The 14,819-nt window shown below is 36.5% G+C and overlaps 1 protein-coding gene across 4 annotated transcripts in view; it reads left to right on the top strand.

The window, feature by feature from the left end:
* CPEB2 (cytoplasmic polyadenylation element binding protein 2) overlaps positions 1-14,819 on the top strand; it is a 55,841-nt gene that overhangs the window by 12,728 nt on the left and 28,294 nt on the right. For 3 of the 4 annotated variants that reach the window (XM_021393952.1, XM_021393954.1, XM_021393953.1), the window contains 2 exons: positions 2,349-2,439; positions 11,004-11,054. In XM_021393952.1, coding sequence (XP_021249627.1) covers positions 2,349-2,439; positions 11,004-11,054 — 142 coding nt within the window. Of the gene's footprint in view, positions 1-2,348; positions 2,440-8,811; positions 9,006-11,003; positions 11,055-14,819 lie in introns of those variants that run through there. The other variant, XM_021393955.1, reaches the window with a different exon arrangement.

The raw sequence follows: 14,819 nt of genomic DNA, 5'->3' as shown, positions 1-14,819 counted from the left end.
TTAGCAATGATTGAGTCCTTCTGCTCTCCAAGGCAAAGCTGCAGTACAGCCACTAGTGACTCTTTACAGAGTCACAGGATGGCTGAGGCTGCCAGGGACTTCTGCATCCATCAGACCTGGCCCAACCCCTGCTCAAGCAGGGACTCTCAGAGCTGGGTGCTCTGGTCCACGTCCAGGCAGCATTTGGAGATCCACGAGGAGGAGATGCCGCAGTCTCTAGGCAGCCTGCGCTCTGTCACCTGTACAGCATGGAAGTGCTTCCTCTTACATTTCACTTTGTCTGTTGCCCCATTCTGGTACTGGGCACCACCAGATGGTCCTCTATCTCCTCTATCTCTATCTCAGTATATAAAGTAGTGATCAAAAAATAAGAAAATTCTCCTGAGTGAGACTGTACCTGAGATCAGTGGTTACGCATGCCATTCTGTCCCTTTTACAAATACTCGTTCTTCTACCCCATGGGCTACAAAGGTAGTGAAGCGTGGATTCTGTTTACTCAGCTCTGGGTTTTGCAAGAGCATTTACTGCCTACCAAGTACTGAAATCAGCTGAATTTAAGACTTCCTTAAAAATTGTGTTATCTTCTGAATGCTAGATGCTGAGGGACAGTAGGGAACAGATGCAGCATTGTCACAGCTCATGCCTTCCATTGGAAGCAAGTTTGCTGTGGTAAGCAGCCTCTTTTCATAGGTTGCTATTGAGAAATAAACCTGCAAAGGCATGGAAGCTGATGAGTCATTTCACTTCAATTCTGCTGCTGCTTGGGACAACCAGAGTACTGAATGAAAGCCTAGCAGTCCAAAAATGAGGTTGCTGTGAGCTCAAATACTACTGGAGACTTGTTGGTACTCAAAACCAAATCACCTCAAACAGTCAGTGGCACTTAGTCTTGGACATGAAAGGAGATGAGAGAAACATAGTGTGCTCTTTCTTCTAGAAATTATCTATAAAGGTTTCAATAAAGGGGTCTATTCAAGTAGCATGACAGACTTCTTATCCTGCTGTCGTGGCTCTGTGACACCTACAAAAATCCATTACTCTTAACAGTTGCATGAGGGGAGAGAGAGCTTATAAGAATGGCATCTCCATTCTAATGTTATAACACATTGGCTAAACTTTCTAACAAGGGTGGAAGTCACATTTCAGTTTTGGCTTGTTTTGCAGAGCTCTTCATAGGTCATGTTTTCTGACTCATAGAAAACATTTCTTTCAAAGCTTGCTTTTTCACAGCCCTATTATGAAGAGTCCCTTCTTGCTGAAGGACATCGTTTGAATTCATCTCAGCTCTGCTGAACTGTCATGGGAAATGTGGGTCAGAACTGTTCTGGCTATAGCATTAAAGAATTTTAATAGTCATGAGATAGGTGCGGTGTATTCCTACTCTGCAGAGTTACCATAGTGCAACCAGAGAGGAGATAATAGTAAAATCTTGTAATCGTTCCTTAAGTATGATACGGGCCAGCCAGAAGCCTTGCAAGTAGAGGAGATTAAGGTTTTACACAAACTATTTTCAGTCTCTGAAGGTATTCCAGAAAGACCAAAGAAGTTTCAAGTAATCCTTTTTTTTTCATCTATCTCTGCAACTTGCATGCATTAAAAAAATGCAGTAGAAAATGTCTGGGTTAAACATACAATTGGTGAAAATATTTGAAATTTATTGTAATAATTTCTATTACCTTCAGTGAAAATATTTGTCAGGTGTTATGGTAACTTTTCTTATTAATCTTAGCACTTGCAAAAAAAAAAAAAAAAAAAAAACGTTCTGTGTAAGGCCGATAATCTTTTTAGTAAGCTTTGTGACATTTTCTTTCATAGCTTAGCTTTAATTTTCCAACCTTGAACCATTTTGCTTTGGCCGTTTGTAAGTCAAGTCTCTGCATGCAAAGGGTTTCAGGTTAATGACCCAGAAACCAGGGAGTGCTGTCTCAGCAGGGGGGTGCATGCCTAGGAGAGATACTTAGCAAAGCACCAAGAAAATGCGTTCTTTCATATGAGGTGGCTGTCCTCCTCTTCCTGTAGTTCCCTGAGTAAGGTGGGGCCCTTACTGACTATTGAACTTGAGCTCTGCTGTGGATCTTTAGAACTGATTAAAGCAGATCCTCTGAAAGAACCAGTCTATCAAAGTGCATATACAGAGGAGTTCTTTGAAGTGCATTTCTAATTTTATATTTGGATGCTATTAAACCTACTGTTCATAAATTAGTACACCTTAAGCTTTTGTATTGCTATCCATCTTCAGAGTACCTGAGCATACAGTCTTTAGCAGGCACTTATGTCTTCCTATCAAGTTTCCTGTTAAAAAAGTATAGAATTTGTATTCCAATACTAAGGATTTTGTTCTCTTTTAGGATCGAAATAGAATGTATGACAGTCTGAATATGCACTCTTTGGAAAACTCCCTTATTGACATTATGAGAGCAGAGCATGATCCACTTAAAGGTATGTTATTATGCTAAATAAAGAAAAAAAAGGGTCATCCATTCTGCGTATTTGAATTAACACTGATTGCTAATTTAGTTTCTAGGTTCATATTAAAATATGAATTGTTTTCTCAAGTTATACAGAAGGTCAGATTCAATCTGCATTTTCCTGAAAATATTGATTTACAGTTGTTTAAAACTTACTTTAAACTTAAGCTTTAGTGTCTTCACAGGTATTTCTTCCTTTCCACTCCAACTTCCCTTCTCTCCCCAAAGAATTCATAGCTAGATTTATCTGAAATTGACTTATCTGCTGCAAGAAGTTCTACCTGTTTGTAAAGGCACACTGGTCTGCTGGAGCCAGCCAAAAGAAGGTGGGAGGGGCATCAAAACACTACCAGTGAATCTTCCCATTCTTTGCAGTGGAAGCCAATATGAAAATTATGTCCACTGATAAAGTCAATTTTGTCAATTTCAGAGCCCGTGGAAGATAATACTGCATGTAGTTGTCCGGTTTCTGTTAGTTCAAAGAAGTCCAGAAGTACGCTTTGCTTTAGAATGTTGGTTCCTCTTACTCTTCTGGGCTCTGCTGAAACAGTGAATATGAGTGACCTTCAATTTTAACTTCTCTGTTCACTGTGCAGTAACTCGTTCTTTTCAAATGTTTTTCTATACTTAATCTCACAAGGAGTTTATCATTGAACTTTAGGGCTCAAACGGCTTTATTTGGATTTATCAAATACTACTTTATTTGGGGTGCTATAGACTAACACAGTCTAATTTTAAAACTATCTTAGACTTCATAATTGCTATGCTGAATTTTGTCTCAGTATTGAAGCAATTAAAAAAAAGACCTCTTTTCATGTAGTTATTTACCCCCATCCATACTTCATTTCTAGAGGTCCCAAAGCTTAATATATATTAAAGTTATATGTAAGGGCGTGTGTTATTGTAACGTGGAAGACAGTCTACTCGTCGTTCTAGTAAGATCTGTATTCAGTTGGAAGATCTGTAGAGTAGCCTGTAATAGTTGAAGATTTACAGTGTAAAGCCAAAAGGCTTTGTGTTGTGTTTTTTCTTTCCAAACTAAAAATCTCTACAAAACATCAGTAAGTACGTAGCATTTGGTTAGCCAGTTTTCCTCCCCGTTAGATTGGAAGCTGAAATTAAATTTTCTTAGCTGTTCTTAAATCTGACTTCTTTTTTCATGTTGCTTACAAAGAAAGAATTGCAGTTTTAATGATTTTATCATTATGTTCTACCAGTAAGCTCAGTTTCTGTCCATTCTGCATGTTTACTATACATTATGAAGTAATTCTAAAGGGGTTGAAACCTGTGAATATTAGCCCTGTGGTAACAGCTGTGTGCTAAGAGCATGTGCATGCCATCAAAGACAAGGTAATTAGTTTGACTATCCCTGTTTCAAAGCATTGTTTTTTCAATTTGCTTTTTTTTTTGGTTGTCTGAACCCAAATCTACCATCAGGATGGTTACTAAAATTAGAGAATGCGTATCCTCTATTATAATATAGCAGTGACATCTCTCACGTGCCTGAAAACCAAGCTGTTTCTTCACTTCTTCTGTGCACACTGATGGAACAAACGGAAGTGGTTGCTTTGTGCCCCTTCCCATTCTCTTGTTTTCATTTTGGTTTTATAATGGAGAAGAGTTCTCAGAGGCACACTGAACGCACGAAAGCCCTATTTTTATTCTTCTCATCGTATTTCATTACGATACGCTATGTGAAAACTGTATCTTTCCAATAAGATTTTTTTATTGAGAATAAGACGAGACAAAGGTTTTAAGATGAAGGGAAATATGTCCATATATAGACATCTTTGAAAAACTCAGTGAAGGTTCCATAGTTACTCTGAGCTTTCTAGGGACATGAGTGTATGGTTTCAGTCTCCAGTTGACAGACTTCGTTTTCTTTTAACAGTTTTACCATCATACCCTTCCAGTGAAAATTCCGCTAAGTTTTGTTTGAACTAAAACAGATGGGAACCATAGATAGTGATGAATTCAAAGGAAATTCTTTTATTCTTTTTTTTTGTTTGAGTGCCAGAGAACAGTGCACACACCAGCTGAATTTTAATGGCGGAATCGTGTGCTATTATTTAAATAGATTGATGACGATACATTTTTTTTTTTCCTGTGGAAGTTATTATTTTAATTAAAACCACTACATTATTAGCAGTGAGACAAGAGAAATATTCCTTACTGATTTTACTGACTGGCAATGGGAAGCAGAAAACACGTCCAAGAATAGCTTCTCAGTTGCTCTCTATCGCTCTCGTGTTTAGTCACCATTAGTTGGCATTTCTGTAACCTCCTAGCAACTGTAACTTTTTTCTACAAACCATGAAGCACTGATTTTGTTATTTCAGTCCCTGTGGCATTTCTTTTCACAACAGCAAATCTGACATTTAAATGAGAACTCATCATATCTGCTTGCATAATGCACAGGATTAAGAATATTATTTTTCATTCTTACTAATATATAGCATACTTTGTTGTAAGTAAAGAATATTTTTATAACTAGAGAATATTTTTATGACACGTTTTTCAATAATCTAAGCACACTGAAACAATGCATCTTTTATATCTGACCACAGCAGTAAAATGAAAGTCCCTGGAATTTTAAGCACGTGTTTCAGATTTAGCTGCTTACAATATCTGGAGTATGACTAAGCATCTTGTCTCAGATTTTGCACAATGCAGAACAGACACAGTGCGTACTAGCTCACAGCTCTGAGTTTTGCATTTGAAGATTCATTTTAGGAGGAAGTCAGATTTCACAGTTCTTGCTTTTCATGAACTTGAAAAACCTTTGTTTCAAATATGATTCACTGAAAGCTGACTTTATGCCTGCCAAAGGTGGTTTACAGATGTGTAGTTTCAGCTTCACTTAAACAAAGCTTAGTCGTAACAACAGACACAACCAAAATAAGGGATTTTTAGAATTCAGTAAGACATTTTTTCAAGGTAGCCTAGTAGGGAAGAAGTGCCTGAATTCACTAATTGTTGCAGCAGAAATATTGATCCTATTAAAACTGATCTTCCCAAGTTGTTTTCTCAAAATCCATTTTATAAAATGATAGTTGATTACCCTTTCCAATCGTTAGAACCTAAACTGAAGTAAATAAAGGCTAAATTAATTCATTTTTATGCCTTTGTTCCTAAATGTCCTTTTTTTCTTTTATTAACCCTTAAAAGGGCAGAAGCTACCCTGGAATACCAGAATGTTGTAAGACCAGACATAGAACTCTTGTGTACTTTTATTTTTTCAACCTCCCCCCGCACCACACGCACACACTCAGTGTGAGTCTTTCCTAGTGTAGCAAATTTGTGTTCAGCATCAGGAAAGCCAAAATATTTGGGCTAAAACGGATGGTGGAAAAAATGCAAAAAAAAAAAAAAATTGTTTTTCATGGAATATGTATCCAAATGGTGAAGTTTAATGGGATTTATTATCTACTTTTTTAAAACATGTTTCTATTGAAGGTAATGGTGATTTCAATGCAATATAAAGGCTTCTCTGTTGTAAGGCAGGAATACTGATACTTTACTCCATTGGTTTTTTTCTGACCAGCTCTGTTAGAGCTCTGGAAGCTAGATACAAGAGAGTACAGGACAATTAGTCATCCTAATAGGAGTAACAAGAATGAATATGAAGCTTGTTTATAGGAAAAAGTTGAATTTTTCTTTATGCTTTTGTGGTGAGGGGAAGAGGAAAAAAATAGATTTTGGGGGGAACTAAGATAATACCTCTTTATATAGCTAGTAATAAAAATAATAATAAAACACTAATTGACTTACTTGTGGAAAATAACTTGATGCTCTTATGTTGCTCTTCCCTACTTTTATTTTCCCCTTTGGTTAGTTTAGTTAAGCTTTTCAGCTGTTCAGCGTGTTTATTCTGAAAGCAACCTGCTGGAGCACGCCCAGTGAAGTATAAAGAAAAGGCAGCGGTGACTGAGCAGCACAGTAGAGAACGTTTTCTTTGGATGTGACAACTCTTGTTTTTGAATACATTTTTTTATATTTTATATTAGGAAGCAGTAGGATTTAAAGTTACCCCAGAATACAACTGGGGTTGTATTCAAGACATACTCCAAAAAGGGTTTCTGAGGCAGAATGAAAAAAGCTGAGAAGGGGAAACTTCACTTTTTGTCCTACAAGAGGTTTTGAAATCATACATTCAGAATCTTTTCTTTCGATTTCTTTCTTAGAAACTGGGGGGAGAATCCTCCTATTTAAGTCTGAAAGGCTCATTTGCCTAAACACATGGACTGTCGTAGACAGCACACTTGGCCTCATTCAGGCTTACATAATTCTTACACAAGCATGTGAAAGTGTAGTAGCTAGGCTTTCTGTAACTAGGTGTTGTCCAAACATGGCTTTGTGCTGTTGTCTTATCTATGCTGATTCAAAAACGGAGCTTTCTGGAACTGCTGAAACTCAGCCGTTCGCTTTTAGCAACTTTTTTAGCAAAAGCAGTATGGAAAAAGCTTAACATGGAAGATCGTTCTTTTCTAATCAAGAGCTATACTGAAAAAAAGAAAGTGAGAATGGAATTTGTGGTTATCTCTTCATTCAATCACATGAGACTTAGGGGGAAAAAAAAAAAAAAGGGAGGGGAGCCGACAGTGAAACATCAAGCTTGTGAAGCTGTGAGTCAGCAGTGTTTCAAGTGGTCATTGTAAATTTAGGTCTAACCCAAATGTTTTAATATTTGGGGAGTCCAAAGAAAGTATGCATTTCTGATTGTAGATACAAATTTGCCTTAAAATGAAAAGGGAGTAAGCGCAACTGTGTCTGGATGCTCAGAAGAAGCCTGGAGAAAAAAATCATATTAGTAACATGAGCTTACAGAAATGTAACCAAAATCACATTTGTTACTCTTTCGTCATAATTTTATTGTCAAGGCTTCTAATTGGATGTAGTGGATAAATTGGCCTGCTAAAACTGATTTGCAAGCTTGTTTCTTTCTCTCCTTATGGAAGAATACGTTGTGAGGTATACATACCAACCAGTTATGTTAATATTAGTCATGTGTAGATGTGGAAGAGGGGATTAAATTTGATAGAACATCAATTACATGAGAAATGTCAAAAGTACCTGCTTCTCCTCAGCAGTGATGTTCTGAATTTTGCTGTGGTACAGGAGAATAATTAGTGGTGACGTGCTGAAGTTCCAGGGCTCAGGCTTTACATAGAGAAACTTTCTGCAATATGACAATTGATGATAAAGTACTATAATACTAGCCATTGTATTTTTTTCAAGTAGCAGTATGGTACTAACTGTGGGTGCTGTAGAGCTCAGTTCTCTAGGCAGTCAGTGAAGTGGTTAATTTTCTCAGGAATTAAATACTTCTATTAATTAAATAGTAGATATTCTGTAACTAATTTGTAGTTTTGGTTTTTTTAAACCGGTAAATTGTAATTCAAATCATGTAATTCAAATCATTTTTTAAGCGAGTGGAAACCACTGGAATAACTAGAATAAGCATTGAATGGTCATACAGTTCAAGTTTACTGACATAGCAGTAAGAAGGGAATAGATGGCATTTGTGGTGAGGGCAGTTTAACAGCGTTAAACAGCATCCAATGGAAAGAGCTGAATAGGAAGAAGGATGTGACAGCTAAGTAAATTGATGTAAGATGGTGTGCCCTGGTTCTTGATTTTATATATTGATATTTTACATGAGGTTTAATATTGTATGCATCCATTCTACACTATTTTTGAACAGACTGGAGTTATCTGAACTCTGGATGGGACTGATCTCACATCCAATTCTACACAGGACGTTTTCTGAATTTTTTCATTCCGTTAAATTCAGGTGAACTCCCTGGATTTTACTCCCTCTGATTAGGCTGGGGTGTAAGAACTGAAGTTAACATAACAAATAGCAGCGGTTATGTTTTGAAAAAGTGAGAAAACCTTAAAAATATTTTCAAGATTGTAAAGCCCAAGTACTACGCAAGGTAATAAAATACAAGTATTAGGTTCACCAGCATGACGTATCTATAGTTTAATCACAAAATGCTATTTCACTGAAAACTTTGAATAAGACTAAAAACATATCTCAGTACAGCAGTTACTTATTTTCCTCTTCTAACCTTCAAATTATTATCTGAGCTAGCAAATTTATCTTCAGAACAGCAAGATGTGGTTTCTTTGTGTTTGTGTGATTCATGGGCTTGACATAGGAGTAGTGGGTCCAGTGGATTCAGAGTGCTCCTTAGTGCAGCTCTCCCAGCTGCTTCTTCCGAAGTGCTTTATTATTTCAGCTTTTTCAGTCTGGCACCTTTTGTTACAGGTGCAGCTTATTCATGTGGCTAGAGGGGAAAAAACGTATGAAGAATGCAAAAATGGAGTGGTAAACCCAGAGTGAATTATCTTCTAAAATAGCTTTCCTTTGTACATTTTGGTATTGGTGGGGTTCTCTCTCATGACAGGCCTTAAATCTTACCTGTTGTAATTAGGATATGTATCCTTTATCTCCTTTGCTAAATGAGAAAAGAAAAAGATATTTATATACAGAACAAGGAGAACATCAGCTGAGGCTCGAGCAAATTCAAGGTGAGATGATCATTTCTCACAATTTCTATTGTTATTCTAGATCAAGAAACCACTCACAGTGTTTGTTGCAAGTACTTCTGTATCACCATATGTAAAGAGGCTGGTGACAGTAAATTCTTGCTGTTAGGCAAATGGAAAAAAAAAATGCAAAGTATTACTTTTATAGATCAACCAAGAAGAAAAGCAAAGCGACTTCTTAAAAACCAGGCTGAGCAAACCAGTGGCAGCTCCCAGCTTGGAATTTAAGGATGTGCTCTTCTCTATCCATTTCTGGTTAACACCAGCTTGCATTTCTAGAGGCACGGAATGTTTAATGCTCCAGAAACATTGTGATTTTTTTTTTTTTAATATCTTGCCTAAGCCTGCTTAAAATTTGGGTGGAAGTTAGAGAAGGCAGTAGAGCTCTTCTGGATGGCATTCACCTGTGCTTTCCAAATTCTTAACCGAATAGGCCAAGTTCCTACCTATCTTCAGCTACTCTAGTAACGTACATTCTAATACTGATAAGATCAGTTGGAAGAGAGTTAACTGTATAATTTGGGGGGTTTTAATCATGATGTTTTGAGTGCAAGAGTTCATAATTATCATTACTTTTTTATATTTTTGATAGAAAATTCAGGAAGAGCAAAATTTAAGCACTGTTACTTAAAATTTTTCTGCCAAAGGATTTTTTTGTTTAATCCCCAAGTGTCCTTTTGGACCCAGAAATACTATTGCAAGAAGTTTCCAGCGGAGGAAAAAACGAAGTGTGTGATCTGGGTTGTTAGACAAGTGTAACACATACATTACTGCTTTGACTTTCATTCTCTTTTTTTGCAATGTTTCTTTTTGGAAAGCATGAGCCCTATTAGGTTGTGATTATCTATAGCATCCTACTAATATTTACTTGCGTCTTGCAAACCATCTGCATACGTATTCCCCTTTACATCTGTCGCAGTTCTAAGTGTGCTTTGCATACAGCCTGCATTCTTTTTGTCTCAACAAATGTTCTAGTTTCCTCCAAAAGATTTAAAAAAAATTTTTATGTATGCTTAAGGATTATAAACAAGCAAGTATGTTTTCATAGCAAGATACAGGAAAATACAGGGGTTTTTTTTTTCCGTTTAAAAGCACACTTCTAAACACAGCAGCTATTGTAAATTTGTCTCTAGGTCAGTGTGCACTACTGGTATGTTTGCAGCTTCCTGTAAACAGAAAAAGTCTTCTTTAATGAAAAGGAATTGGTAGTGAAGAGACACTTCTACTGTGCATTTTAAAGCAGACATTTCGCTATTGAAGTACAGCATGCTACTGATGTAGTAAAATGCTATACTTGAAAAGTTCTAATGTCAGGATATGAGGCTTGCGTAATTTTTATTGGATGGGTGTTTGAGAGAAAATGTGATGTGTCAAATTATTTAGTTTTCTTAATTCTGTAGTTAAACCAGTACTCTAGTTTTGCCGGACTTACTAAAAAAAAAAAAAAACATATGATTATTAAATACAAAGCACCAAGATGCAATCATAAATTGGTTAATAAATTTTTAATGCCGTAATATTAATTCCTGTTGACATGTTTTTTTTCTTACATTGATTCAGTAGAGAGGCGCTAGACTGTAGAAGTGCCACTCTGTTAAGCCATGTGCATAGTACAGTTATTCACAGTCAGTATGAAGGAGAAGACTAAAGCAGTCAGCACTATTTCTGGGTGTCATGAAACAAAAAGTGGCTTTATCCTATTGGAGCTGATCCCAAAGCACACTGCAGATCTTATGACCAGGGAATTAAGGTTAAGAAGTCTGTTCTTGTCAGCTTTAACTTGGGTCAAGGGTATTGTTGGTTAATGTGCTTGGAGTTAAATATTAGCTCTTTATTTCCCTTAAGCAAACTGGAAATAGTTTATACTTAAATTCTAAGAAGTGATATTTCATTTCTTTGTTGTATTATTATTTTCTAGCGTAATAACTAATACCTCTGCATTTGCTTTGCTTTATTCTTTGCTTTTTGCTTTCTTTTAAGGTCGCTTGAGTTATCCACATCCAGGGACTGACAATCTTCTGATGTTAAATGGTAAGTGCTAATCTTATAACAGTTTCTAATTATCTCTAGCTTAGCTTAAATCTGACATGTTGGTACAAAATTATGCTATTATATTCTGTTATTGAATTACTTGCCTCTAGTCTTTAACACTGATGGGACTGTTGCCATTTTTCAGAGCTGAATGGCAACAGCTAATCTTGCAACAGCCTTTCATTATTTCTAGCTTATTTGAAATCTGAAATACTTAAAGATGCACTGTTCATTTTTTTGTTCTCAAGCACACTAGAATAACATTCTCCAAAGCTCTGCAAAAAAACTAGTACGCTGGAATGAGAATTAGAGAAACTAAGAAGTCCAGAAATGCGTCTTGCGTAGATAAACGGTGAACTATATACTTTTTATTACACTTATGTGAAATAATATATTTTTAAGTGGCTTTGTCAAATATGCTTCTAACTGTAAAGTAAGCTGAAGTTAGAGTTCATGTTCACGTTCCTCTCCCAGTAGGTCAAACTTCATGAACATCTGCTACTCAGTGAAGGAATGAACTTTAGCCTTTGTTCAAGGCTAAAGAAGGAAGCAGAGCTTGGTAATCCATCTAAGTCAATAATAAATCAGGGATTTTGCACACAAATGTTTTCTACATTGGGAAAAATTAGAGCTATAATGCCACAGTTTCACAAGATTAGAAGAAGTGGAATCTCTTGTACACAAAGCAACTATATTTTTCTCATTGACTTTCAATTACTGAACAATGATGGGTCTAAATGTTACCAGTAAAAAACTATTTGTGAAAAATACAAACAAAATAGGTGCTTTAGGTTTGTGGTTCCTTGGAGCTTTTCTTCATCTTATTGCTTTCCCCTTCTTCAGTCAGTTACACTTGTGCAAATGGATATAAAATGGAAAATAATAATTTCCTTTTGTGATGCTGATTGTTTATTCCATTGTGATTTTCTTCTGATTTATAATGAAGCATCAAATGGGAAGGCATTAAACGTTAATTAATCTTATGAGAAACTGAAATATTTCGAGGCAAGTTACTCATATTTTTTTATAAAAACGTTCAATGCTTAGAATAGTGAGCTTCTCTTTTTGTAGTGCTGCATGCAAGTGGAATATGGAATATCCGGGGAAAAAAGTCTTTTGTTGGTGATACTGGAAAAATGCATGTCCGTGGTGCCAGACTATCCTGAAAGCCTTACTGCAGAGCTAGACTATGCACTAAAAAGTACCTTGGTTTGTTATTAATGCTAATGAGATTTCCACTGATGTTTGAAAGCTAGCATTCAGTATAACAGCTGTCCTTCATAAAAGCTGCAATATTACATACAACCTTTAGTAAGTGAGATAAAAACAATTTCTAAAAGACAGGTGTTGCCACACACCTAATTTTTAGGTATGCCCTCTAGAATTTGATTAAGAGCCCTTTGTTGGGCACCTAACCTTCATGCAGTGTATTTGGACAGTCTAAGGTGCACTCATATATACTGTCTGGAGCTATGTGAGGTTGGAGCATCTAAACTACACCTATTTACAGCTAGAAAATAGAAACACAAAGAACAGCTTCGGGGAAGCTCCAGCTGTTTCAGACTCTGTCACAACCTTCCTTTCTTTGCAAGAATTGAAGGGTTTTCTCCAAGTGTGTGATAAGGAGGATCACAGTTTGAACACTTAGAAGCACAGAATCATAGAATTAGCTAGGTTGGAAAAGACTTACAAGATCATCCAGTCCAGCCAGTCTCCCCTGAGCCTCCTCTTCTCCAGGCTGAACAATCCCGGCTCCCTCAGCCGCTCCTCATAAACCCTGTGCTCCAGACCCCTCACCAGCTTCGTCGCCCTCCTCTGAACACGCTCCAGGGCCTCAATGTCTTTCTTGCAGTGAGGGGCCCAAAACTGGACACAGTACTTGAGGTGGGGCCTCATAAGGCCTTATGAAATAAGTTGCAGACTTCAGTTTTCTCTGCTGAAGTGAGTTCAAATGAATGATTTGCAGTATCCCTTTAATTGGTTCCTTGGGGGGAGGAGCATGGAAAAGGAGAAGTGATGATCTATAGAGACTCACGTTTGAGAAAATCACATAGTGTTGTAGTCACTGCAAGGAGAGTCAGTAATACCTGTCCTTCAGAAAAGAAAAGCAGCAGCATTCTTAACCTCAACCATCTTGAGATGGAACACTTCTAGATAAAACTGATTTTTAGCCAGCTTTCCTCTTTAAATGGTAGATATTTTTCACCTCACTTAATGTGTACTTAATGTTTACAGTTTTCATTATTCAAATTAATGAAATGAACCGAAGGAAAACTGATTGATGTTTTTATAAATTATATATCTGATAATTATTTATCTGTTTCAGCTCAAGCTGTTAAAAGGATTTTTTTTTATGACCTCTCTTAAAAGTCAAGTAAAGATGCTTTGGAATGGTCTCACTTGAGTATGTCTTTAATTGTCAGCTCTATCTTAGAGAGATTCTTTTTGTAGCAAGTGTAAGGGTCCAAGTGTATGAGTTTTAGAGTGTTTTTCACCACTAAAGCGTACCTCCTTTATAGTTTTAATGCATTTTTAAATGGCTATTGAAACTTACTGCTATAATTGGCAATCCTGTCCATGGCAGGGGACTAGATCTTCAGGGTCCCTTCCAACCTAAGCCGTTCTATGATTCTGTGATAATTCACTATTCAGTCACTGTATCGAGGGGCTTTCCATCACTTGGAGATGCTTAAAGCTGATTGTGCTTTTAAGAAAGATATTTTACTTCAAGCAGAAGTTGTTAAATGTATGAATATAAGAATTTTGGAATGAGATTCATTATGAATGCCAAACTACAATGGTCATAATGATTTCCTTCAGCCTTAAAATCTGTAAACATGTGACTTCTTGAAGAATCTAAATAGAGTGCAGGCACCCAATTCTGATGGAATGTAATGGGAATTAGGCGCCTACCTCTGTTACTCTATCCTCTTGGAAAAAATTGAACTATTACTGATGGATTTCTTTAAGTAACAAATATGTATTAATGAAAAAGGCTTCATTACTTCACTTTCCCCATCTGATCATGCGCATCAGGACTGTGAAGTGCAAACAGCATTTTATTTTACTTTATATCCTAAAGTTCGTAGTTGCCTTTAAATGTAGGAAGTTTGGCTGGTAGGATTTTTCCTGTTACGCAGCATATTTTTCATTCAGCTCAGTAGTTCAAGCTGCTGAAATATTTGCATGTTTAATCTCTGCTTTATAATTTAAATATATCTGAATAAACTAGAAATAATGCATTTGCATATGTCTGACATAATTTGCAAAATTATCTGACCTCAAGACAATATAAATATGTGTATTTACTTCTGGGTGTGGAATTTTTTTTATCATCTCTGAGCTGATTTAAGTTGCAGAAGAAAGGAGGTGGTGATTTTTTTTTTTCTGACAGGTTTGTTAGTATTCAACTTCAGGGATGCAGGAGCAGAAGTTTTTAACTATAAGGACATACACTTTTTGCATAAGCTAATTAATTTGGATTTTCTAAGTGTATCCCTTATACTTTCTCACATATATGAAATCTTGCAAAGTTTTTGGCTAGCGAGTATACCCATCTTTGCAGCGTAGAGGATACAGAGATTATTTCTGTACGACATTTTCATTGAACAAGTTCAGGAAGGAAAGCAGGAAGTGTAATCTCTATCTTGTTGTCGTAAATCACATTTAACTACAAGTGTCCGGCTTTCCGCAGAGGTCTCTACGCATTTATTTCCCTGAACACATATGCTTATTATGTAAATATATATGTTAAATACATGTTTA

This window comes from Numida meleagris, chromosome 4 (assembly GCF_002078875.1).
Source record: "Numida meleagris isolate 19003 breed g44 Domestic line chromosome 4, NumMel1.0, whole genome shotgun sequence".
Taxonomy (NCBI): domain Eukaryota; kingdom Metazoa; phylum Chordata; class Aves; order Galliformes; family Numididae; genus Numida; species Numida meleagris.
This window is presented reverse-complemented; position numbering and strand designations above follow the sequence as displayed.